We start from the raw sequence: 27,632 nt of genomic DNA, 5'->3' as shown, positions 1-27,632 counted from the left end.
CCCTTTTTCAATTACCATGACACTAATGAGGCCTCAGGAGCGTCTTCATCTTTGTCAAAATACTTTAGGGAAACCCTTTACAGCTTCTAATTGCCTCATGTGTTGTGCGCCACATTCATTGATTTTGGCTATGTCTGTCAGATGTAAGAAGAGTAGCTGTGATTTTGTCAAGGTATGGGAGGAGGCAATGCCAGCCTGAGCCTTCTTAAACTTCACTAGATTGGTTTTGGGTCAACATGTAGATGTATGCAGAAAGATAAAGAATGCAGCAAATAATAGTTGAAAGGACTGACATCAGGACTGCTACTGGCAAGGTCAGTTTTAGTCTGTGTTTACACCATCACTAACAAAGCTTGCTTGGACCTTGCACAACAGAAAGATTGCTGTTGTTTTTACAAATCTAAAGGTTTACAGTTAAAGGCCAGCTTTAGGAGAGGTTTCCACAAGATAGTGTTGAGATTCAATTTAAGATGCAAATATCTGCAGCCAAATGGACTTTGTTGCTTTTAAGACCATTACAGGCTAAATTTTGTTTCTTCTCCAGCTTGCACATACAAAAGCCAGGAGTGCCGCTTGACCATCCATTACGAACATGGATTCTCTCTTACAACTGAACCACAAGATGGTGCCTTCTCTAAGACAATTGCACAATATCCCTATGAAAAACTGAAAATGTCCTCGGATGATGGGATAAGGATGCTTTATTTAGACTTTGGAGGAAAGGATGGAGAAATTGTAAGTATTGCGTTTAGCAAAGGGATACACATTACCTTTGGTGGTCCTTCACACTGTGGGGTGGAGAAGCACTAATGGAAGACGGACTAGGTGGTTGTTGTACACCCCTTCCACCTGAAATATTCTGTGCTGTTCTGGTCTGTTTTAGTAACAGCTGGCCAGCACCAGGTTCCAGTACCGGTATCTAGACACCGTGCTTTCTAGTACAGCGTGTTGGTGTGGCTTTAGGAAACAAAATAAAAAGAGAGATAAAATGGTAAAAACACGTGAAGCCAGATGAAAGACTTCTTATATTTAAGAACAAATTGTATTTCCAAATAGCCAAATGTTAGAATTTTTGTGTGAACCCATTGCACTTTTTATGTGATTGTGGCTGGAAGAACTTCAGAATGAGATATTATTAATTCCAACATACACATAGGGACATTTTATGTTGTAACAAAAAGCCGTGTTTATTTTTGAACATCTAGTTGCTGAAAAAAAATCAAAGACTACAAATGTAGTGCAAACTGTCTGCTTAAGCTGCTAAATTAGTTGTCACAATCCCTAAAAATAAGGTGCTTATTCCTACAAACAGTTTACATACCATAAATTATGCATGTAAACATGGTCTTTCCTGCCAAATTTTTTCAGCAGTTCCTGCTTAATTCTTCATGTCATCATTGATAACATATACTCTGTGAACTGCTTATTGTCAGGCTTTCAAAAGGAAATTTGTCACTAACTCTCAATAAAGTTGATACATGGCTGGTGGAAAGGCAAATCTGGTTTGTTTTGATAGGAGTCTACTGTTGAACCTGCTATCCATGACAAGTCTGTCATGCTTTGCTTAGCAATCAGTGGTGAGATCATATGAACCATGACAGCGGGGGAAAAAGAAAGTCTCCATTCAGTCTTGCTGTGTGAACAGAGGAGCAACTATGCAGCATCAGCTGAAGGTTCAGTATTCTGCTTCAGCCTTTGCCCAACAGCACCTGTACTGGGTATTGGCCACAGCAGTCCCGCCACCATCTCTGGTCAGAAACAGCCTGAAATGATGGAGGGGTTGAACCTCTTGGAGGAGTGCTTGCAGCATCTGACTGAGTTTTATGCTGTTTACCCAGGTGCATGCAAGCCCAGAGGCACCAGGATCTCATCTGCTCTCAAAATGCGTCTTACTTACTTTTAGTAACATAAATATTTGAAGCTGAATGCAAAGGGAAGACCATATGTTATAATAAAGGGTTGTGATTAATAGAAGCCTATTCAAAATACTAGGCAGCAGCTCATCAACTGCTCCATAAATGATTGCTTATTTGAGCTGTAATCTAATCTAATCATTCTCAATTTCTTTCTGTACTTTCAGCAACTGGACCTTCATTCCTGTCCAAAACCAATTGTGTTCATCATTCATTCCTTCCTGTCAGCAAAGATTACAAGACTTGGCTTGGTGGCATAAGTGGGATACATCTGTTTCTTCAAGGAGGGACGGAGTGCCCATGCTAATCTGAAGTACAGTCAACAGCAGCAACCTGTACTAGCCAGTAGCATACACCAGCTTGGGGCTCAGTACCAGGCCTTGGTTGTTTCTGCAGTCTTCCAAGGTCCAGGTTTCATTTTGATCAGCTAAAGAGATGGCATGACAAGGAAAATGGTGGATTTCATTGTAAATAATGGGATTTTAAAATCCCATATGAGACAGTAGAAGCATATAGTACCATATATGTAAATGTTCCAGAATCATAAATTGTGCCTATTTCAATGTACTTGTTTATATAGAATAAGTAAAGGGCTAAGCAGACAAGGGTGGGTGTTGGTTGTGATGCAAGCTCAATGTTGGTCAGGTCAAAGTTCTCCAAACAAGATTGTACTATCACCCAAAAGTAGAATATTGTTCCTGTTCTAACCTGTGCACCACTTAGAGACTCTTCTGTGTACATTCCCAAAACAGGACTAGTTGTAGTGATGCATTGAGAGCCGGGTGTCAGGTAGCGCATAGGTAGGAGCATCATTTCTTGATGGCCACACAGGATGTATTTTTACGGTGACTTCCCAGAATGGTTTCATGAGTTCCAGCTCCCTGGGCCCCTGGCTTAAGTGAAAGTTACCTGAATCGATGTTGAAGCATGACCTAAACTTGTTCCAGCACATTGCCATAGTAGTTTTCCAACAGAAAGCTATGCTAAGCTTCCTGTCCTCCTATCCCTACAGTGTCACCCCCTCAGCTTGGGTGAGGCTGGTTGTGTGGTCTTCATCAAAGAAAAAAATGTGGAGAAGGAGGAAGACTTGATTTTTTTGAGGGTTTCCTCGATTATATCAGTTACTCAAGCAGCTTCACAACAGTGACGAAACACCAGGATGAGATGAGCTGCAATGCCAGAAAAGCCTTAATATGGAACTGCTCATATGACCATGACTTGGCAACTCCAGATTTATTTCTGCTGGTGAAACGTACGACACTCACCTCCACATTCATAACTTACTGGTTCCTGTTTTGCAACACAACTACTGTATTAAGTCAAAACACACAATTCGCTGAGTTTCAGCCTAGTTCAGTTATATGGGGTACAAAGCAGGTAGCAGGCAGGAACAGTGACCTTCATCATCAGAGGAGATAGATGCACACAGCCTGCACTTAGAACTACTAAATTGGCTTAGTATGGTTGGGTGGGAAGAGAGAGCAGCAGAACAGGGATGGAATTTATGCTGCTCTTACTTTGTAACCAGAACTGGTTCACAGAGGGGAGGCATTTTGTTTGATGTTAAAAGAGTTTTGCCCTAAATTCACATTTTGAAGGACAGGAACTGTACAGGAAATAATGAATCCAGAGTCTGTGGAAGTGCTCTTGTATCACAACACTTCTTTTAGTCTTGAGAAAGCATGTAAGTTTCAACTTGGCATCACTTGGCTGGCAAAGAGGAAAATTAAAAACACAGTTTGGTTCCATGTATTTTTTAAGCTATGTCTTGAGAGTTAAGTGTTAAGTCATGCTGGTTATTCAGAGCATAGGAATTAGTTCATGGTGGTTTCCACAAGTATCTTAATCATTAAGACTGATTAAAAAATTAAGATGATGGGCTGAATTCACAAATACAGAAAGAACAACAGCTAAACCACCCATCAGAGGAGCTGCCCCACTCCCAGCACCTCTCACCAGTCTAGAGCCAGCATTCACTGAGCTGTGGACTTCGGTTTTACTGTCACGGTACTTGCACTTAAAACTTAGTAATTCCTTGTGTAAATTCACAGGGTAGGAGATGAGATGTTACATGACTTACCAACACTGTCCAAATGGACATTTTTCCTTTAGCCCCTGCTGCTGCTCACGTAACAGTAGGTGGTAGTTCTTTGGGTCTCCTTTGGCTTGGAAACTTCTCAGAGAATACCTCCTGAGAAGCTCAGAGCAGTCGGTACGGTGGGGTCTGCGTCTTTCGATATGAGCTCACACCACATCAGCAAGTAAAACATTGTGTGAAGACTTCAAAAAGCAATTTGGGACATTGTCATTGCTGTTCCAAGGTGTAACTGAAAGATTTGGACACAGGCTCCTATAAAAGTTCTGGAAATTAAAGTGAAAACTTGTGTGGGGTAGGTTAAATATGTGTGTAAACTATACTGCACTATTTCCTTATTCCTTTAACACTTACAAATCACTGGAATGTTATACCTAACATGTATGTGCATTGTAAATATTACAAATTCCTATATTAGTACCAACAATTAAATGACACAATATGTAATCTAAGGTGCTCAGTACTATATGAAGTATAAGTGAGTAACAGTTTGCAAAGAAAATTCATATTATATATATTTATAGAAAAAATAATGATAATTACAGATGCTATTTCTTCATTTTCAGATTTTGGACTGATTCATATTTGGATGGGATAGACAAATGAATATGGACCTACTCCACATTTATAAGAGTATAGTGAATATTTATATTTTAGAGGAAAAGAATATATTTAATAAAGTCATTTATTGGATTTCTGTGAGGTGAGCTTAATTTGTATCCAAACAAGCTGTTTGGAAGGCTGGCCTCTGGTTTTGGGCTGGGGAAAAATACATTTTCAACTTCAGGCATTCTGTTAAGAACTCAATTACTTGAGAGAACTCTTCATCGCATTGATGGAATGACTTTTAAAGATTTAAAATAAAAAAGGTATTAATGTACTGTTGATGGTGCACTGGTGCTTTCTATTAGGTAAGCTCCATGTTCATGGGAGAGCAGCACACAGCATTTGTTTTGTGTTGCTGCTAAAATTTACTGAAAGGCCACAGGGATGTGGCCTGTGAGGACAGGCTGAGAGCTGGGGATGTTCAGCCTGGAGAATCGAGAAGCACTGTTACAGTAGACCAGGTCAAATTCTTTTGCATGCTCTTTGTAGGTTAAGAGCATGGACAAGGGCAGTTAGCACAGCTAAAAGGGGTACCATGTTCTTCAGCCATGACAATAAACAGAAGCACAGATAAGACATGGGCAGTTTTATATTAGTTTAGCTCTGGGAATCATGCAAACAAACAATAAATCAAAATGCCTATTTGTAAGCATTTTGTAACCACCTCCTATTTAGAAGCATAGAATAGTTAGGGTTGGAAAGGACCTCAAGATCATCTAGTTCCAACCCCCCTGCCATAGGCAGGGACACCTCACACTAAACCATCCCACACAAGGCTTCATCCAACCTGGCCTTGAACACTCCCAGGGATGGAGCACTCACAACCTCCCTGCACAACCAATTCCAGTGTCTCACCACCCTAACAGGAAAGAATTTCCTCCTTATATCCAACATGAATATGAACAGTCCCTCCCCAGCATCCCTATAGGCCCCCTTCAGGTACTGGAAGGCTGCTATTAGGTCCCCACGCAGTCTTCTCTTCTCCAGGCTGAACAGCCCCAACTTCCTCAGCCTATCTTCATACGGGAGGTGCTCCAGTCCCCTGATCATCCTCGTGGCCCTCCTCTGGACTTGTTCCAGCAGTTCCATGTCCTTTTTATGTTGAGGACACCAGAACTGCACACAGTACTCCAGGTGAGGTCTCACAAGAGCAGAGTAGAGGGGTAGGATCACCTCCTTCGACCTGCTGGTCACACTCCTTTTGATGCAGCCCAGGATACGGTTGGCTTTCTGGGCTGCGAGCGCACACTGAAGCTGGCTCATGTTCATTTTCTCATCATTTGGAGGTTTGTATCTCTTAACTGCTTTCCTGCTGGTTGTTCCAGGCCAGCTTTTGAGTCAACAGAATTAAAACAATAACCATTGGGCTACTTGCAGTAGAATTAAGATACTTACTATCTAAAACCAGGGCTCATTGTGGACACTATAGACAGGTAAGGGACGAATGAGAAAATAATATTCAAAGTGCCTTTTTATAGAAGTCCTACAGATATGTGCAGAGTTCTTCATCAAGAAAGCCAGTTAAAGAGTATTAATTACTTTTCTGAAAGTGATTTTCTTTGTTCATGGCAGCTAGCTTTATGGTTTTTTTATGAAATGTAGTTTCTGTACTTCTACTTACCATCTTCTGCATAATTTATTAACTACAAAGATTCTGTAGTTACAAGTTTATAAACCCCTTCCCCTCAGTTAAGCAGGAAATACAGCTTTCAGTAGCTTGCTTTAGTATATGGACAAAAGTCCCATCATTAAGGCCAAAGAGATGAGATTATAACTGATGGCTTTTCTCCTCCTACTTGGAGGTAGACTTTCTTTAGTCAATACAAGATGTTAAGGAAGATTAATGTCTTGATTAATTTCTTGTTTTGTCTGCAAAGAAACAGGAGCCATATGCAGAAACTAATACATTGGAGAAATTCTGTGCATGCTCTTATTTAATAATTATTTAAATATCAACCTTCACTGCATTTATATTTCCTCAAATCAGTAAAACCTGGATGCTGTGAATGTGTGGTATTTTCAGGAGTAGGATTACATTTGTTCAAGCCCCGGGTTTGTCCAGGGCTAAGATGCACATGGGACTTACCAGAGTCCAGTGTCACCATAACCCAGGTGCACAGCTTTCCTACTGCTACCCCGAGTGCAGTGAAAGCAAGCACACATACCCCCATATGTAGAAGAGGTCTCATATAGTTCAAGAGAACAATACACATTGGAACAAAGGAACAGAAGAGTTAAATGCAACATCCTATTAGAGTTGAAAAACCTCCTTAGGGCTTGGCTTTACACAAAACACAATTAAGCAAAGAATAATGTCAGAAAACAAGGAATGAGGTTTCACAGCACTAAGTCTACTCTACATGTGCTCTAGTTCAATTACTTTTTCATAATATTACATTTCATTTATATCTATATTGCTTAATCCATTCTCCTTTCAAGAGAATACAGCAAATAATAACACTGCATCTCTATCAATTTCAATCATGTTAGTTTCTATGATTAATAGGAAACATTTACATTGAAAGCTGTAAAATATATTTGTTTTGGTAGGAACTCCTCATCTCATCATAATACTAATTCAAATAGTAATCACACTAGTACAAGCCAGATGCACAACTGAGACTTAAGCAAACTGAAGCTGAATTTAGTAACCTACTGTATTTACAACTCAGGTCACAATTCTTTCCATTCCATTTCACACTGGCATGCCAGCTCTTTTCACAGCTCTCACTATAATCATTAGTGCCATCATCTTGATTTTCTCCTCCAGGAAAGTAATTTCAGAACTCTCTTATGAATTGTTTCTAAGGAGTGTTACAAAGAATACACATGAAATTACACCAGAAATTCAGGTTGTAGAACAGTGATCCTTTCTTTAATGGAAATTTGCATTGTTTCGAAAGAAACTTCTTGCACTCGCAGCATAGGAACTGTTCTTACATATTCTATAAAATACCAATGGTCGATACTGTAAGCAGCTGTTTATAAACAGCAGATAATAATAAATAAAGTTCTTTATGCAAAAAGGTAAAACAAAGTAGTTTTGATATTAAAATAAAATCTGGTGGGGGTTTTATTCACATAAAAACCAAATATACCAGTTAAAAACCATACAAAGCTGTATCAAACCAAGCCAAGCTATATTTCTTTTAACAATGCAACATAATAAATACGCATATAAAATAAAACCTTTTTCATTTGTAATTATTTTAAAAACTAAAACTTTTAATATAAAATTTTCAAAACTTGCTATTGTGCCTCTGTAAGTACTCTGACCAAAGTCCTCCCAGTGCGTAGGTACGTGTGTGTGTGAAGCAGTTTAATGCCTTTCTCACAGATGGGCATGCACTTTATAGGACGGTGTGCGTAGCGTCCGCACTGCACCTCTACTTGCCACTCTTCTCCAAAACCCACTCAATCACCTGGGAGAATGAGAAAGGATTGAAGTTGTTTTCAAGACTGAAGTTACATAAGAACATCCCATACACTTTATCAATTCTTTATCACCATCTGTGTAGTATTTACTGAACAGGATTTAAAAGTAATCCATTCAAAGGAAAAAATGTTTCATTAAACTGAGAGATACAAGAACTGTATTTAATTTTACACAATGCTTTGTCTTTTAAAAAAGGCATTTTTAAATCACTTGTATTGAACCCACTCTCTCTATCTCTATGTGCTGGCCACAAGGTGCACACACAAGACTCAACAGCTCCCCCCAAAAAATTCTCAACGCCGTAGAAGAAAGTCTAAAGGACGCTTTTGTTCTCTGCTGTATCTACTGCTGTTATTACTGCTGTTTCCCAAACAGCGTGGTTGTTCAGACCACTGACTAGTCCTCGGCAATTACATTTCATGTAAGGTAGTTTTGAAGCGTTCTCTTAACACAGGCAGAGGTGAGCAGCTTAAGAGATCACCAATTTTAATGCCTCTCTTGCCAACAGCAAACACACAGGAAACTACCGTCTCCCCAGACAAAGATGGTGGTTAAGAAGCAGCAAGGCAGCACAACATCCCAGTTCAACACCAAACATCACAGCACACATAGCTTTTGAAACCTTATGATCTGTAGGAAGCAATTCCCAAAAGAACACAGTACAGAACACCATAAATACTGCTCTCATAAAATAAATTCTGTGAGGATCTAGAAGTACTCCTCGAGAATTTCTTTTATTATTTAACTGCCCCAGACCAAATCTTTCCATTTAATTTATTATTTTGAAAACTGTACTGTAAATATGCATGATATTTTTTTCTTTTTTATATCATGGAGACATTTCAGCATGTTTTTCAGAACTTAAATCAAATAGGTACTTAATTTCTGGAGGAGTATTTACTCCCATCCTTTCCTCTGTGCTGTTTATGTAAATCCCACCTTACACACAATGTAGTCTCCCATGTAATCTCCCTCATGCTTGCAGCTATTCCCAAGCTTAAAATTACTAATTTTCACTGCTTCTTTTAAGAAATTTATTTGCTTTTACAGGTCCTTTTATTGCTTTCTATCCTTTGAAAATAAATGTTACTTCCTTCAGCACAAGGAAAGAAGAGCTCCCTAATGACCCAGGCTTCTCTCAAATGAAGAAAACGCTCTTCTTATTTTTTTTCCAGTGATGTGGAAACATTTATTGCCTTCATTTCCACTTATCACCATGCACATCACATTGGCAGCTATAACTAGACCATCATCTAAAACCGGAATATATGCAACTGAAAATTTTGCCATGGGACTACTGATTGAAAGTTTTTGCGAGATCATAAGTGTGAAACAAGACCCACAACGGAAAGTATCTTTTAATCTCTTAAAGGTGTTGACTAAACCATCTTCCAGCCAAGCTGCCAGAGCCACATTTAGCCTTGCCTAGTTACAGGAACAAAAAAAACCACAATGGTCTTACCTGTTTAGCATTGTTATTTGCTGTTTTCTTCATTTCATCAAGAAGTCCTCTAGAAGTTTTAAGATCCTGAATAGGAAACACAAAGCCACAGAAATTAGCAAACGCTTATGCTCACTCTTATTTGAGTTACAAGAGCCCTAATAACCAGGAGGGTGTTACCCTTTTATCAACTTGTTCAGAACCACAGAAGAGTTCTTTGACTTTTTTTCTTAAAAAAAAAAAAAAAAAGAAAAAAAGAAAAACAAAAAGAAATAATTGAATCTATTCCAATGGCTTGAAACTTTCCTTAAAGCAGTCCAAACCTAATACTCAAAAATGCGGTTGAGCCTTCCTAACCTTCCACACACTTCCAGAATTTTTCTTATTTCTCTTTTAAGAGAAACTAAAGAGATACTAAAATTTCTTAGTCTTGATTGAAATCATATTTCTATATAAAATTATGTGTAGTGCCCAGATTGCACTACAGAGTTCTGTTAAAGAACAAAGAGGATGTCAGGAAAGAAAGTGCAAGAAAGGAAAAACCTAGAATGGCTTGTCTGCTTTGCCATCCAATTAGCCCAACCTAATCCACTCTCTTAAACAATCAAGCACATCTCTTTGCTGAAAGAGAAAGGAAAGCTAAGAAAATTCATTTACTACTTGTCTCCAAAAAAAGAATTATACCTGTGATACCATGCTTCTGAAGTACATAGCACAGAAAAGGATTCAAAGAGCTCCTACAGACTTGGGGCTACAGGACAGTTCAGGAGAACAAAATCCTGATACACCTCTCTCCAGATCAGCTTCCCGAAGGGCAGGATCACTGCAGTACTCTTCCTTCTGCTTTTCTACTTGAAATAGAACTGTGAATCCATCTGATTTGCCGTACTTGCTCTTCCCTACACCCAGCTTCTGACTTTGGATTAGAAGATCTTTCTTCAGGGCATACATGAGGGAGATTTTGGGAGTGCTCACAGAATGTCCAGCAACTGCATTCTAATTATTTAAGAAACTGGTGCTCATCAGCAAGATGTTCTAGTGGTTTGAGTAAGCATTCAGCCCTCTTCAATGACAACTTTACTGAAGCTGACTAAGGGGAGCTACTTCACAAAGAGTGGCAGACTACAGACATAAAATACTATAGACATGCAAATGATCAGAAACAGCAGCTCAGCTTATGAGCAACGGCTTTTAAACACCCTGTACTGTAATTTAACTTGATTTTGTGCCTAGACTATGTAACATGGGTTCAAGCATGTGGAACTATCGTGGAAAGAATTCTTATCTCCACCTAAAAGTTAGGTTGATACAATTCTATAGGGTACTGCCAACTCTGTATGTTTTAGATAGCTGTGCACATTTACAGTGCATTTATAAAGACTTTTGTAAGCGTGTACGGGAACTTGAATTTGTGAGTCAGTTGTTTCAGCTAATTATCTCAGAACAAAGGAATGCTGAGCTGTCACAGATATGGCTGGGAGATAGTTACAACAGCTAAGATAGCAATACAGCATAAGCACGACATTACCTAAGAACCCGTTGCTTTAACATTTTATCTCACATAAAAAAATACTGCTTAATAGTTGAAAAATAACATCAAAATACACTGTTAGTCTGTTTTTTTCACATGACAACAAGTCCAAAGGCTTATTCACACACTCCACACACTACTAACACACCACTAAAGTATAAGCTTAATCAAGTCTGAATATCCCACAGTAATCCCAAGCTTTATTCAGGAATACACTCACTTAACAAAGAACTATAAGAATGTGTTTACCTTTAAGTAGAACTTCGATATCTCAAAAAGACGCTGGCTGCATGAGGCAAAGCACTTGTGATCCTCGGCAACTCCATGTTTTTGAAGAGTCTTAGCAACCACCTCCTTCAGCATCTTGGAAACAAGAGAAACACATTCAAAAGTTCATCCCAGTTATCAGCATGAAAAATTGTCCAAGGGAAGAGAAATAAAAAATAGAACACCTGATCTTTTTTGATCTTGCCTTTTGTCTTTACTCCACAGGCCAATGCCATCAACCCACTGACCAAATCTGGCAGAGTTATTTAACAATCTATTTCCACTTCATCTCAAAAAAATCAAGGAAATGCTCACAAGTCATAGCATTATAAAGGATCAGTGAATGTTCACATGGGGTTTGGAACACAGGGAAAAAAAAAAAAAAAACAACTAATAATGGCTTGGGTTTTCTCCTCTCCAACATACTGTAAATATATATATACACATATATATATATATGTATAAAATTTTTCTTTACACTGATATTCCCTTGTTTGACACATCCATATTAAAAAAAAAAAAATCAGTACAATCAGATTAGAAAATTTACTCTGACATTCTTTGTATCAGAGATGTTTAAACTCTGCAGTAGGTCTGACTGAATCAAACCAATTGCACTTACTTGGGTCATCCCAACTTGCCTTTGAAAGTACATCAACATTCATGCAGTGTCCTCTCTAGCACCCTGGGATTGATTTCAAATAACCATCTCCAAGCCAGAAACAGTTTTGTGTACAGTATTTTAAAAGTGGCATTCCTTATATAGAGAGCTATTAACATTTAAATACATTGGTGCAACAATGTTTAATCATCTCAGTTAATGGCCTTGTAGCACTATTGGAATATTTTTTATTCCCAGAGTAGTCTGTTCTTCTACAATGCTTTGACCCTTTCAGGACAGATTTTTTTTTGGTGCCTTTAGGTTTTATATTAATTTTCTACATTTCAAAACTCTTATTCATTTACATCCATTCCCACCTTTTTTATTCCTAGTTGTTATCTCTCTCAGCCTTAATTCCCAGGGCATGACATAATACTCTTTACATACTCTTTCACTCCTTGCTTCTGCAGCATTCTTGTCAGTGCCTTCAGGATTCACTTACACAAGTGAACAGAATGAAATTTAATAATAACAAACAGAGATGAAGACTGAGTTGGAAATAATGTAAAAAATCAAGTCACATGGAAGTAAGTTAAGTAGATGATTTTTCACAAAGCAAACAGCATAGCTCTTTACCCTTGTATGTTTCTGGGATCTCGATTCCTTAGCTGGCTTTGAAGTCTCCTTTGTACCTGTGTGACTTGCTGAGCCAGCCTCAGTGGCTGCTCTGTGGGGCTGACCAGGCTGTTTCAATGGCACTGAAGCTAAAGAAGCTGATCTTTCAGAGCGCCGCCTCGTTACAGCAACTGCAGAGTGACTCCCACTACTTCCACTGGCCTGAGAGAGGAGGGAATCTGTGCTCTCAGATTTGGTCAGCCTGGAAAGGAAACAAAACAGAAAAGTAAAAGAACTTTTAGATTTTGTTCTGAATCTTTTGGAGCCTTTGCTTCTGTTACAGAGGCTGCTGCTGAAAGAATTAAGTACTGCACATTCTTGCAAACAGCATCTGAAAACAGCAGCCAGGATTCTGTTATGAAACATTTTTTGTGTTAAAATAACACTTCACTGACTGGTTTGGTCTCCAGTAAATAGACCCATTGTACCTCCACTTAAAAAAGCCTAGAAAAAACTGAAGAAACAAGATAACTAAGAAGAGAAACTCTTTGGAAGAAGGGGGAGTTTTGCATGCAGACCCTTCATCTAGATAGTTAAGAACAGCAGAGTTTGCAGGCCTCCAGTCTCAGGATAAGACAAACCTTCCTGAAACTCTAATTTATTTTGGCCCTACAGGAATGTCACAACTCATCTTTAACTATAGGAAGCTGGGCATTATAATTCTACTGGAACACGGTAATGCTTGGTCCTTTTACTGCAAGCACATTAGTAATTCCAAAACTCCAATTTACAAAGTGCTAAGTACAATCTCATCTGCTCTCGTAACTATTCACTAAACTTCAAAAGATAAGGATATTCCTAAAACCATACCTCTGTCAAAGATTTACTGGCATGAGATTGCAAAGGGTATCTAACTGGAAAGAAGGAAGAAATGAAGTATTACAGTAAAATGAATTCCGAAGTAGTGTTACATAGCAGTTACTTTTTGTTGATGCAAAGTGTTTGCAACTTCAGAGCGAGGACAAGGTACAAAGGGAAGTCTTACAAACTAAACTTCCAGGAAAGACTCTAATAAACAAGGCTGAGAATAAGCTTGAGTTTTGGTAGGTCATCTTATACCAGCAGTCCTTTAGATTAGAAAGTCAATTATTCTGTTTATAGAGTGCTTTAGTTGTTTATTTGTACTGCAACAGCACTGACAGTTTTGCTCCTAGATGAGGCTGTCATCTTTTCAAAGGCACTTGAGACTTTGCAAAATACAACCCCAAATCTCTTAAATAAAAGCTGCCTGTGCTGCATAGTTTTGATTAATTTAATGCTATCAATGAGAGGTCATACTTGAAGAAAACCAAACCTACAGAAGAGGCTTAAGCAACTAGAACATCTGTCTAGATAGCTTCACTAAAAACATTTTAAGATGGAAGAAAAGGTGCATTTCACAAGAAACTACTGAAGTATTTCATGCTAAAGATTTATTTTATTCAGTGTTTTACCTTTTCTTGGGATAAAAGCAATCCAAGTCTTTTGATCTGCGTTTTACCCTTGAAGCCTCTGCTTTGAGTTCGCTTTGTAAAGACTCTCCATCAGGGACACTTCCAGGCTCTGACAGGACTGCAGGAGATGCAAGAGGACTCAAGACAACCGGCACAGGGCAGCACTCTTTGGTGCAAGTAGTCTGAGTTTCATAGCGAATAAGACGAGTTTGAAGTTCAGCATATCCCACATCTCTCTCTAAGGCTCTTCTGTTATCTAGACAGTATCTAAAATTGAAATTTTAAGAAATCTGTGAAACTTTCTGCTTCATTACAATCAGAAAAAAAAAAAAAAAAAAAATGTACTTTTGACCATCATATAATATCCAAAGCTTTTGCGTTTGGACTCATGTATTGTTCTGAAAGATACCTTAAACCAGCCAGTAAATTAACACCTGCTTGATGGATTTAGCTAGTTAAGACTAACTTCAATGAAGAAGCTGAATCATGTATTACTTGTAAGTCTTTACCCTGTGGTCTTACACATAAGAGTTCCATGGACATTAGCAGAATATTTTACTTGAACAATAAGTGATGGATTAGGATGCTGATGATTGATTTTTTTTTCTTCTTATAGTCAGCTCTGTTTTACATCTGTATCATCAGTTTATTTTAGATTTTACTGGTTATCATATTCAGTCCATACCTAATAGATGTTACCCCTGTTAACATGCTAACCAGTGTGAAGTTCCAAGAATACAGCAATGAGGACAGCTCTGAACCCAAATACATGATGAGGCCAGCACACCACAATTGATACAGTATCTTCAGACCTCAGACCTTGCAAGCATCCACCAAAACTCTGAGACCCCCAAAATATCAGGGTATTGCATATAAAGTGATACACTTTAATATGATAATAATATCATACAATATGCCTCCATTTCTTCCTGGAAGAATGCAACTTTCCTAATGTAAAAAAATAAAAAAAATAAAAAAAAAACAATCAAAGGAACGACCCCAAGATTTCTTGAGTGCATATACTGTAAGAGAATCATGTAGCAAAATGTCTGAAGAAAACATCCTGTAGTACAATATATATAATTTGCAAGTTACAAGTACTCCAGGAATCCAAAAATGCAATGAGACTGACGTAAGTTTAGGGAAGGCCAAGCTGTGCCAAAAACTAGGTTGCTGTGAGAGTGTATTAATTGAGTGTAAGTATAAGGAAGACAGGGCATGGTAAGTGTTTGAAATGCTGTTTAGTACAGATTCTCTGCTAACCGCACTCTTTGGAAATGCACCCTTTAGGTTTGTCTGAAATAAGCACTGCTATATGAGAGATTCACATTTTTTCAATGCTAAAAATACGGAAGTGTCACTGAACAAGCTTCCTATTGATTACAAAGAAAAAGTGGTTTAATCAGCCAAAACAAAAGAAACTGTATTAAATATGGTGGAGCTGCAAAAGAACAAATGAAAAGGGCTAACTCAGTAAAACATACTCATGAGATTACAACAATGCAAAATGCATCTCAACCGAATTTTATCTTGTGTAAATGATTTCCAAGATTCTTTGCAGGAGACCAATGCTTCATTGCCCATTAAATTCCACTACCTCTACTGCAGAGAAGGACAACACTATTATCCAGTATTATCCCATCCTTTTCTTAACAGGCATTCTGAACAATGTGAGCTATCTCTCAAGCCCACCCTCCAAACTACTTAGGAATGTTTCCTACTCTTAGAAACTCTAGACATATTCTTTGCTTTTACCCCTTACCACAGAGTCATGTTAGATTGCTGGTTCTGATTTTTCCACTTTCTTCATAGCATTTTCATATTCAGGAATAAAATCACTTTTCTAATAGCAACCCACTGAATCCACTTCTACAGCTGAGTAAGACTAGAAATAAATTCATTATCTGATAAGAGTACATTCTCTTAACTCACAAATTCCAAGGTATTTAATTTCCCTTATTTCTATTCTCAGTCCCCTGTGTAATCACATCCCCTACAAAGATTAAAATGTTTTTATCTTTCAAACTTAAATTGCTGTTTTACTCACTCTGCTTTAACAGCAATTGCTTTCTTTTTGCAACACAGGATTCAAGTGTTTGGCACAGGTTCATTACACAAGAAATTTGTTTTAACCACAGGTTCCTCCCTTTCACACTAGTTTCTACCATCTCACTCTACTGCCTCCCTCCCTTATTGCTAGCACATGCCCCTTGTAACATCAATATGTCAGGGTTTCCCTGCTCTCCACAACATTCAGGCCCTGCTGTGGTCTCTACCTATCATATTTTGCCATGGGAAGAGGCAGCACAAGTTGTGCTGTGCCTAATTTGAATCTCCACGCACAATCCCTGCTGAGGGTGGCAGGTCAACAAGCTACCTACCACATCCCAAAAGACAACAGCCAAGTGCTTTGTTCCCACACATGGCAGGACAAATCTGCATTTCTCCTATATATCCACTTGCCTTTCTATGTCTTTTGTTACAAACTTTAAAAGTCTAACAGGTTCCAAGGTTACCAGCAGTTGAACGGGGAAAAAAAAAATGCAGTAGTTATCATTAATCACATTATGATAATCTGAAAATGCAATTTTAAGAGGTAGAAGAAATTTGCAGGAAGACTAAAACTCCCATTGCTGTGCTAAAACTAAGAGTCTGTCTACACAGAAGAGTTACGTTGAATTATCTACTCTAGAGTTTGTGTATGTCCTTTTTCTCTTCTCCTCAATGACATTTATAATTTTTCTAATGATTTTTATACAGCTACATTATGATGTTGGCCTATCTGAAGCTTTGATAAATAACTAATGCTGTCTGTCTGGAACTAAATACAATCTTAATGGTATTGATGCTTTTGAAGCTTCCACTAACACTTGCCTGCTGGTGTTTTTTCAGGTTTTCCAAACACACAGGTAGCTTAACAACACATCTCATAAACCTTGTGACTATCAGTCTGAAAGTGCCTACAATTTAGTATCAAAGTAGAAACTACATATGTAGTTCACCCATGTGCAGCTCCAGGGACTTGGTATGTACTAATTAGCTCTCTTCTAAATGCCATTTCTGATTATGAACTAAAATTTCCAGAGACATTGAGAATAGCTACAGCAGTACAGCTGAAAAAAAAAACCCACCACAACTTTAAGTGTTTTTACATTACCATCAAGACAGGAGTGTGGCAATTTAAACTAGTGAATAAAATAAAGGTAAGAAAGGAGAGATGTCATGGGCAAAGTTGTTCCAGTGAAGGAAAAGGATACATAAAGTTTTCCATAATTAATATTTATGTCACTTAAAATGTTTCCAATTATACTATGACTGGAAGAAAGCTGAAGGAAGGAAACTTACTCAAGTCCATGATAATGGCACCCAGTTGCTTTTTCAAAAGGCAAACCTCTGAGTTTCCGAGGAGTCAGTTCTGGTGTCAAAAAAAATGTGTTTTCACTGAAAGGAAAAACACAGATCTATTTTAACTAATTACAGGATAAATTATACTTCCAGAAGTCAGAAACAAATACCTTGCCATAGGAAAACCAAAACAGCATGTGTTGTAGCTAAGCCCTGGGGTACAGTATCAAATGAATATTAAAGCTTTACTGAAGTGCGAACTTAAGTTCAACTAAATAATACTTACTGTACTATTATTATTACAGAAGCTTTTAGACATTTCAACCAGTTTAGAGGTCAGTGCTCCAAATACTTTATCAATAAAACCAGGCAACTATCATTAAGGGAGTGGAACATCTCCCTTATGAGGAGAGGCTGAGGGAGCTGGGTCTCTTTAGCTTGCAAAAGAGGAGACTGAGGGGTGACCTCATCAATGTTTACAAATATGTGAAGGGTAGGTGTCAGGATGATGGAGCTAGGCTTTTTTCAGTGATATCCAGTGATAGGACAAGGGGCAATGGGTGTAAACTGGAACATAGGAAGTTCCACGTTAACATCAGGAAGAACTTCTTTACTGTAAGAGTGACAGAGCACTGGAACAGGTTGCCCAGGGGGGTTGTGGAGTCTCCTACACTGGAGATATTCAAGGCCCGCCTGGACAAGTTCCTGTGTGATGTACTGTAGGTTACCCTGCTCTTGCAGGGGGGTTGGACTAGATGATCTTTTTAGGTCCCTTCCAACCCTTGGGATTCTGTGATTCTGTGATTCTGTGATCATAACCACTATCACACCCATTTCACAATGGGACACCTAAGGAGAGCCAGAAACTGACCTCCCATTTCTCAACTCAGTGCTATAATCAGTGAATTCCTTCCCTTTAGCTTCAAGTTGTTGTCAAAGCTAACTGTCGCCCAGGCTTCACAACTAAACACTTGTCTCCTGTGACGTTTGAATTCCAGCTAGTAACTCTCTGCAACTGAATCACAGGAATGTATTTGAAAGTATTTCAACAGAATAAGCCATAGCAAAACAGACAGAAAGATCTTGCTGCCAGATCCTAGCATACCCCATAAAGTCCCATCCCATTTAATCTTCCCAAAGAAGGGAAGAGAAGAAGGGAAGATGTAGCAGTATCTGAAACTTACACATTCCATCAACTTTTATTCACATAGACTGTCTCTGCATTATTACCACTAGAAAAATAATCTGGGAAAAACATCCAGGAAAGATGTGATACTGAATTTAGCAAGATGGTAATTTAGAAAGACAGTCAGCCAAAGCTCTGGTCTATCAAACCTCTATTTAAGCTAAAACATGCAAAACAAGTGAAAATGCCTTTCACTCACTAGTTGCTCGTAAAATCACTTGTTAACTTCTGTGGGTCAGGAAAACCTTTGAGTCTGTTGTCAGTGTGCTTTCACATCTACTGTGCAAACCATTTTTCAACAGAACTGAAGCATTCTACGCTATGAAGATTTTCTGGAGGTTTTTGAAAAATCGGGGATTAAAAAAAGCCAACCATTTTTGTAGCTAAAAAATTATTCACTTCTTTCCCATACAACTCATTGGAATTAAAATGTTTTACATTATAGCCAAAATTCTAAATCATCTGCACTCCTTAACTAATAATTCTGTAGAGAACTCTCAATCTCCACTGTGTATTTTCTAGCTTGTTTGAACTCGTTGCTCAGAACATCTTTAGGTTAGCTTCAAAACTCCGGTAACTATTTTACTGAAGTCTCCAAAATCCTATAAACCTTTCCCTCTCACAAGACCTCTTAATTTATTAAATATAATGAAGTTTAAAAAAGTATCAAAGGCTGTATCTAATAATTCTATTTTACATTCCATTATTCAACATTTAAAAGGTCAACAAATATAACCCTAGTGACTGCAAAGATGGTCTTGCTTACCTAGCAGTCTATGACACACTTCACAAACAGCATAGGCTCTGCATCTACAAACCTTATCTGACTCTTACACAGATTGGGCTTAACTCTAACAGATGTTCAGATCCTGCAAATTACTCCATTAGCTCCCTGTATCAATCTTCCTACTGAAAAAGCAATGGTTAATACACTAATACCTACACAGAGACACACTACTTGCAAAGTAGCCAGAACAGACAAGCTTTGTTTAGAGAGCATTTACCACACTAGGAATATCGACAGAAATACTGGACCAGCATGACATTAGACCAACACAGTGAAACAGGCTCAGCTATTGCCTTTTTTACGCTTTGTCTTCCCACCTGGTCTCCCCTCCACTGAATGAAAGAAATCACAGCAATAAAATTAAAATTCTGCCACAGTAACTTCTGCTTTGCTGGAAATACTCTTTTGGAAATGGACAAATATGGAGGTGACAGCCTGTAGCATAGCCATGGCAAAGGTCTGCTGGCATCAGGTGATTACTTTGTTAATTAAATGCACAGGGCCAACATCATCATCTCTGGCCATTTCAGATTTTTAAAGAACTGAGTAGCAAGACCAACTGGAGAACCATAACTTGATTTCACTGGCAAGCACATGATGAAAGGATGTTGCAAGTTAGAAACTCAAATCCAGTTAGACCATTCTGAGACACTCATTCAGTTGTTATTCACATTCCCCTACATAATTCTGAGTGTGGTTTTGATCTACTGAATTCATACCGTTTGGGTATTTGTAGTGGTTGAAGATCACCAATGGGCAGCCCTTCTGGTGTGAAATATTTCAGTAATTCTTTAGCATCAAGCAATGTCAATGACTCCCTCTGGCCATCTTTATGCCCCAGCAATTGCTCAGATGAATGTGCAAACATAGGAACTCTGAAATAAGGAAAAGGAAAAAAAAAAAGCCCAATCTAAGATTATTTTCCTTTTCAATCTTTTTGTTAGTAATCTCATTGCAGTTAAAAACACAAATCACTGCTAGCTGGGAGCAATTAAATGCATTTCCAAAGTAAAACGAACAAGGTTGCTCCTTGAGATCACCGACACGAATGTTCATGATAAAGTATATTTGATGCAAATTGTCTACCATCCTACTGAAGAAAAGTTATTTCTTCAAGATTTTAGAGCACACTTATCAAATAAAACCTGGGAAGAAGGGGTTGTATGTATTTCTACTCTGGCTATTATTTTCCAGTAGTTCCACTTTGGTAATTTAATTTTGGAACTATGTTACTTTTAGCTAACTTTCAATTCTATCAATACAAATCAAAACAATGATACTTTAAATACCAAGGAGATATGCCTTTGGAAATGGACAAAAACTTTGTTTCTGCCTTAAGCAATGTTTCCTCTGAAAGATTATCAATATATTTGAAAACAGTTTACAGAATGGCTATCAACATCTACAGTTTGCCTACAGTGGTGTTCAATGGCCACTACAAAGAAAATCTCCAGTATTTAACCATTACCTCATTTTTTGTTTGTTTTTTTCAAAGTTTTCCAAATTCTGAAGAACATGTCTTTCCGGCCATTCCAATGGATTTGGCTCCATTAAGTCAGGTTCTGCAACAAACAGATGGTGGATAACCCTTAACAGAAATAAAGCAGCTTACTCTTTAAAGAGATATATTTATATAAACTTCTTTATAGATATTCCTTCATATATATGTATTTTTTTGTTATATTTATATATGTATAGGTATATATATTTCCTTATATTTATATACATATATTTATATGCATATACTTACAAGGAAAATCTGTCTGGTGCTGTGATGAGAAGTGTTTTCTGCACAACTTTTTTTGTCAAGGAAAAGAAAGGAAGCAGTTATTGCCCAGGTAATTTCAGTTTACAAAACAGGCCTAGAAAGCTACTTTACTTTTCTATTTTTCCCTCTTCTGGTAAAAGACTCTCCTCCTTTTAGTAAAAAAAATTGGCAACAGGTATGAAAATACATCAAAAGAGAATAAGCAGTGTATTTTCTAAATAGTAATACTTACTAAAAGTCATGGTGCATGACCTAGTTTTATCAACAACCTTCTGTAGAACAGGCTTAGGAAGACCAGTGTTGCACAGGTCCAAGAAAGATTCTCTTGTAAGCTCTAACAATTTTTTAAGCTCACCAGTAGAAATAACTGCAGGCTGCTCAGTCAATTTCTTTTGCTCTATAAAAGGAAAGAGAAAGAAAGAAAAGTTACTGCACCTGCTAAGTAACAAAGAATAACTGGAGCTTGCTAAAAACCAACCAAATAAGAAAATCCAAAAACACAAGTTAGTTAACTGGTCACTATACTATTGCATAGGCAAGTGAAAACACCTTGCAGTGAGAATAGCTGAAACCACAAGAGAATCATCTCCTTCAATTTCTGTGTATGCACATTTCTGAGTATATCCAGGTTTGAATCCCTCAGAGACAAACATCCGGACTTGCTAAACCTAAACATGAAAAGCTCCAGTCTACAGAGCATCCTACCCACCTATTTTTACTGCTGTTGAAGGAGTGCAGCTCCAACACAACCGATAGCCTGTTCCATTATCTTTGGTCAGAATACCAAGTGTTAGGTAATTCTGATATGATTTAAGATGATTAGCAAATCCCAACTGCTACTGTTCAATCTTCATCCTAACAGAAATGGGTGACCCGCTCAAAACAAACTAAAACACTAGCTCTAAAGAAGCCTCAAGCTCAGGGACAAGGTAATCTGAGAATGACTGCAAGTTGGTGGGGGTGGAAGACAAGACTATTATCAGATATCTTATTATTCTTGATCTGGTATTCTGTGACTGGTAACAGGCTTATCTTCACAATATGCCATTTTCAATAATCTAACCAATCTCTCAGAAGCATTTTTCGTTTTAATTGAGTCTCTTTAAGCAATGGACTTGGATGGAAAAAATTCAGGACAGTAAAACCTACTTCTCTACTAAGTCATGAAAATCTACAGAGGATGACCTTTCAGTTATTGTTATGAACAATGTATCATGACAAATGTAACAAGTCTCCAGTACATACTTCTCTGCTGTTTCAGACTTGAGAAAGAAAAAAGCCCCTGAAAACCCCAAACCAGAATTATTTCTGTAGAAGGCACATCAAGCAGTAAGAGGTTTTGGAGGAAAAAAGCATAAACAGAAAAATAAAGCAGAGAAAAAGTTAATTACCACAGAATTATTCCAAAACTATGATCAAACATTCAGAGCATTAGTGTAACAAACACCCACCAACTTTAAAGTTCAGTGTTTTCTTTGTCTCAATATTTAAGCCACTACCTGGTATACAATCATATATATACTATAGGAAGTGTTTTTTTAAGCTCCACTTTTTTCTTCAAGAAGTGATCAGCTCACTTCAGTAAGGTGAGCAATCACATTCAGTTTGAAATAAGGACCTTTTAAATACTACCAGTGTTCTCCCTGTTACTTACCCAGATATTCCTTCAAGACAAACCCTTGGAGATGAGTCAGTTTCTTTTCTCTCCATACTATCTCCTCTCCACAATAATTTGGCAGAGACTTGATAAAGTCAGCAATAAAAAAGCCTGTACAGATTAGGAGAAATTTATTATTAAGATTCTCTCATAGCAATTTGGAGACACCAAGTCATTACTTCTTTTAAGAAGATGGAAACACAAAAGAGATACAAATTCCCTACTCACTGGAAACAACCAGAATTTCAAATACAGCTGATCATTTGAAAAAAAACAAACAACAACAAAAAGCAATTAATTACAACTGAACATCAGGGGATAGCTTGGAATAGGTATCTGTCAATATTTTTGAATTTCTGTGCTAAACCAATATAGTGACAACACAATTAACACAACTAACATTTAAGGAAGGTAAAAATATCCTCAATTTGATGCCAGGAAAGAAAGAAGTTTTCTCTCAACATCTGCTCTAGGACTTTCAGTCTTCTGACAGTGTACTAATGGGATTTTAATTAGGACAAATGGTAAGTAGTCAGTCATATCACACACAGATTTATTTCAATAATAAGGAAATAAGCGGATAAGATGCAGGTCACTGTGCTCTTTGTCAGTGTTATTGAGAGCAAATACAGGAATTAGCAGAGTGATCTACTATATGTAGTTGTAACATGACAAATACTTTAAGATAAATGCTCTTAAGTAGAGTAAATGCTAGTAAGAGCGGCTGATACAAGTGCTAGCTCATATCCTAACCACTCTGTAATATGGACATCTGCAAAGTAACTGAAGACATTGTCACGAAATTCAACTTGCCTGCTTGCCTTATGGGTTTTACTTGTGGGTTTTAAATCATCAGCTAAACAGGCTTGTCAACAGCTAATTGCCTTGATTTTAGGCATGGGTTGGACATTCTTTACACCAACAATACCTACTTTTTAAACTTTAAGTTTTTGCAAATTTGATTTGCATTCATATTACTTGGATGCACCTGTACATTAAAACATTTACAACTAATCACAGTTATGAGAAATTAGTGACTACAGCTAGCCAATTTAAAAAATATGGTAATAGTAAATTGTGTGAATAAATAAGTCCTTGTATCTTTTTATTAATTTGAAAAATATTGCTGAAAGAGTATGTGAAGTGTACTATTTCTCTCTTTTTCCCCTTTTTTACATATACTGCAATGAATAAAAGGAACATATAAATTTTGGTAGCACTTGCTTATATTCAGATACTCTCAAGTATATAAGTAATAACCCTTACTTGATTCTGTTTCTTCTGCTTTTCTGTTTAGCTTTCCATTTACTGCAGCAAGAGTGGCTGTACCATTGATCTGGCTAGCTGAATGAATCAAGGTTGCTTTACATCCTCCAGAGCCATTCCCTTGTAGCAAGAAATAATATCGGCAAGATTCTCCTTTCAGTTCAATTTCTGGAACTTAAAAACATCAGGATATAACTGTAAAAACACCCTCAGGAAAACAGCTTTAAAACAGACTATCATCCACCACCAAGATTCTTTCACTTGCTCTCTTGTGTTCTGTGAGAAATGTTACTGACATTTTAGAAGACGCACTAACTATAGCCGATATTTACCCCTTCAACAGTTACACACTGAGGAGCATGCAAAAATCTATGATCTAGAACAGCAAAGATGAGTGGGACTATGCTGCTGGGTTTAAGCTAGTGTGTTACCAACACTGAACTCTTGTGACTGTAGCAACAACCAGCTTTCCAATGCAGGCTATAAAGTACATCTGGGAACTCTAACCACCAACCAAGTGAAGTTCTTCAATTGGTCTTAGTAAAAGACAAGAGTTTAACTGGAAAGATTACGTTTTAACCATGAAACAATGAAGAGTTAGACAGATAGTATGCTACATACACACTGATTAAAGAACGGCCTGTTTCGCTAGGTTAAGAACAGGCATTTTTTGCATATGTGGATTGAATAATGGTAAATGTTCATTGGAAGAACATACATCTGTAGAAGAAAAAGGAAAGACTGTACAGACTCTTCCCAAAGAAGCTGCATTACTCATTAGAAGAATTTCACTCAGTGCTTTACACTTGTGCATAACCTGGGTGAGAGATAAACACGTTCTATTTTCAAATACTGCCATACAGTATGCACTTTTGAAAATAAATTAATTTAGGAATTGATGGTAACGGTGAAAGGATGGGTTTGCTATCTTGTTACATAAAAAACATTTTATAGCACATTGGTAGATGTAGAAATTGAAGGAGTATTTTTTGCTGTACTAATTTTTAAAAGCCAAATCGATTTCACAAGATATCTGCAGTGTTCTCTCAATAAATAACTTAATAGGATCTTGATATTTATTAGTATTACATATTTTTGTTTGGAACAAGTATTTGAGTCTTTCTTGAAGAGTTTAAGTGGGAGGGGGAAGAGTGGGGAAATCCCACTACCTCAGTATATAAATCCAAGAAAAGAAGGAAGAAAAGAACAAGAAAGAAAAAAAGATTCCGGACATATTTTCACTATTGTACCATTCCCCACTTCTTTAGTCTTTTGAAATGTTTTCCTTTTGCAGTTTATCTTGGCACCTCAAAGCTGACTTCTCATGGGACAGATGCTATTTTTCATTTTAATCTTAATTAATATTTGTGAACTACCAAGTCAAAGAATTACACTTTCCCACAGAAGAGATTTAGAATTCGCAAATCCTTACTATAGCCAGATGAATGGCATTCACTAAAAAATTACGTAGTTTTCAACTAAACAATCATATTTTTAAATGGCCATGTTTCTCTTCCTATTCTAAATTTTGCTCAAGAGCCCTAATAAGAACCTATTTTTTATAACTGATAACATTACTGTTAATACTTCTACAAAACTCTTCCACTGGAGCACAGGACAAAGATTATCTTGAAGACACTGGGGATCTTAGAATCATAGATCAGTTTGGGTTGGAAGGGACCTTCAAAGGTCATCTAAGTCCAACCCTCCTGCAATGTGCAGGGACATCTTCAACTAGATCAGGTTGCTCAGAACCACATCCAGCCTGGCCTTCAATGTCTCCAGGGATGGGGCATCCACCACCTTTTGGACAACATATTCCACCCTCATTGTAAAAAACGTCTTCCTCTCATATAGTCTGAATCTCCCCTCTCTTAGTTTAATGCCATCTTGCCCTAATTTAACTGCTTCAGTAGTATCTCTCCAATACAGCATAAATACTGCTGCTGTGATCAGTTCTATAACCACAATCTCTGCTCTACTACCTCCAAACATGCAGATATCATTAAAATCTGTATACTGTCAGCACTCACTCCATAGAATTAAGATTCTTGCCCTGCTATACAGGTCTTCCTTACTTATCACAATTTTCTGCCTATCCCAAAGCCTGAAAGAATGTTTGTTAAGATGTGTTAAGATCCCACAACCTGAAAGATGTCTGTTAGACATCCTCATCTGCATACTTGTATACAAATGCTATCTCTAGCTGGCAACAGAAGTCACTGTTCATTGGAATCTGCATGAATTATATATTAGACCAACATACCAATAATAAAATCATGTAAGGCAGCAAAATCCTACATCTCATTCTGTCCTAGGTAAGTACTTTAAGCAGTGGGCTATTGCAAAGCTCCTTTTAGCCTGATGTTTTCAAGTCCCTATAAACCTCACAGTCACTGCTTGTACAGTGCCTGTACATATATTGGCTGACTGAGAAACTCCTGCCAGTCTTGATCTGCACCAATTCCATTCTCTCACTGAATCAAATTTTTAAGCATTGTCACACTGTGTAAGAAAAGTCAGTTGCCATCAGTATTGCCTCATAAGAAAGAAGGAGCACATTCTCAATCACTAGTTTAGCTCACTGGCTCTCAGGGGTACAGAGGCATCCAGCATTTCCTGGAGTTTTGTATTCTACCAGGAAGAGGTAGAAATTAAATGCAAGTGCACTGAGGAACCTCTGGAAATGCTTAAGTGAGAAGGGAATCACCCAAGTGAAGCACACTGGATTTCCATCTGCAGAAGCTAAGCTCTTTGCCAGTGGATTGTATAATCACCTTAGAAACGTGTGGAAGCTGGATTTTACCTGACAGATAGGACACAAAAAATAGTTTAAAAGAGATGCATTGTTTTCTTACAGCTTGCCATGCTGTTTTTAACAATTTCCCCCTACAAGCCTGCATAGCTGAACTCACAGTCATTGAAACTTTTTGTGTCAATGAAGATTACAATCACTAACTTAATTTCATTGGAGAAAAAAAAGGACATACCAAATGTATAGAAAAAATAAACAACATATAAATATATATACACATACACACAACAAAATACACCTATAGTCATCTTTGTTTTACCTACCAGTAATGACCTTGGGTTTCCTAGTCATATATTCCTTCCATTTCTTGGTACTCAGCTGGGCAGGGGATGGGATGACTACACTGCTTACATTACATGGCAATGTAAATAAAGCTCCCACCTAAATAATGAGAGCAAATACAATACATGCAATATTAGCAAAACCTGGTTTAAGTTTCATTCTTGAGCTACCTATTAGGCTCTATTCCAAATGTACCTCAATTGAAGAAAAACCTCTTAACACTTCTGTCATTCACATCAAAATGGAAAAGCATCTCACATAAAGCTGTAAAAAATACACTTATTTTTTGCTCCAGCTGAAGGATCATTAACTGCTGAACTTCTATTTCATACATAAAAAGGTATTTGCTATGAATTACAAGTCTTTCAATTATCTGGCTAACTTATCTACTTTTGTAGAGTAGTATCTAGAACAAAAACAGAATTTGAAGATATAGCTGGCATCAGCAACTCTACATTCCTTCGAATAATGTGTAATTTTTTTCATCCCTACATAGTACCCTTTTCAATTAATCAGATACTGGACTAT

General features: G+C 37.5%; 2 protein-coding genes across 4 annotated transcripts in view; one reads left to right on the top strand and one right to left on the bottom strand.

The window, feature by feature from the left end:
* SNTB1 (syntrophin beta 1) overlaps nucleotides 1-4,889 on the top strand; it is a 115,035-nt gene extending 110,146 nt beyond the window's left edge. Inside the window, exons 6-7 of the mRNA XM_065668879.1 lie at nucleotides 545-735; nucleotides 2,081-4,889. Of these exons, the coding sequence (XP_065524951.1) occupies nucleotides 545-735; nucleotides 2,081-2,173 (284 nt within the window). The 3' untranslated portion in view covers nucleotides 2,174-4,889. The remainder of the gene's footprint in view (nucleotides 1-544; nucleotides 736-2,080) is intronic.
* Nucleotides 4,890-7,461: 2,572 nt separating this feature from the next.
* MTBP (MDM2 binding protein) overlaps nucleotides 7,462-27,632 on the bottom strand; it is a 28,310-nt gene continuing 8,139 nt past the window's right edge. For 2 of the 3 annotated variants that reach the window (XM_065668877.1, XM_065668876.1), the window contains exons 11-22: nucleotides 27,086-27,203; nucleotides 24,008-24,181; nucleotides 22,739-22,852; nucleotides 21,317-21,481; nucleotides 20,785-20,878; nucleotides 20,036-20,191; nucleotides 17,344-17,439; nucleotides 13,999-14,265; nucleotides 12,527-12,767; nucleotides 11,272-11,385; nucleotides 9,513-9,578; nucleotides 7,462-8,036 (exon numbers count right to left, since the gene is read on the bottom strand). In XM_065668877.1, coding sequence (XP_065524949.1) covers nucleotides 8,001-8,036; nucleotides 9,513-9,578; nucleotides 11,272-11,385; nucleotides 12,527-12,767; nucleotides 13,999-14,265; nucleotides 17,344-17,439; nucleotides 20,036-20,191; nucleotides 20,785-20,878; nucleotides 21,317-21,481; nucleotides 22,739-22,852; nucleotides 24,008-24,181; nucleotides 27,086-27,203 — 1,641 coding nt within the window. In that variant the 3' untranslated portion in view covers nucleotides 7,462-8,000. The remainder of the gene's footprint in view (nucleotides 8,037-9,512; nucleotides 9,579-11,271; nucleotides 11,386-12,526; nucleotides 12,768-13,998; nucleotides 14,266-17,343; nucleotides 17,440-20,035; nucleotides 20,192-20,784; nucleotides 20,879-21,316; nucleotides 21,482-22,738; nucleotides 22,853-24,007; nucleotides 24,182-27,085; nucleotides 27,204-27,632) is intronic. The other variant, XM_065668878.1, reaches the window with a different exon arrangement.

The sequence above is a fragment of the Lathamus discolor genome, chromosome 2 (genome assembly GCF_037157495.1).
Source record: "Lathamus discolor isolate bLatDis1 chromosome 2, bLatDis1.hap1, whole genome shotgun sequence".
In the NCBI taxonomy this organism is placed as follows: Eukaryota; Metazoa; Chordata; class Aves; order Psittaciformes; family Psittacidae; genus Lathamus; species Lathamus discolor.
The sequence above is the reverse complement of the archived record's forward strand: the minus strand, read 5'-3'. Positions and strand labels throughout refer to the sequence as shown.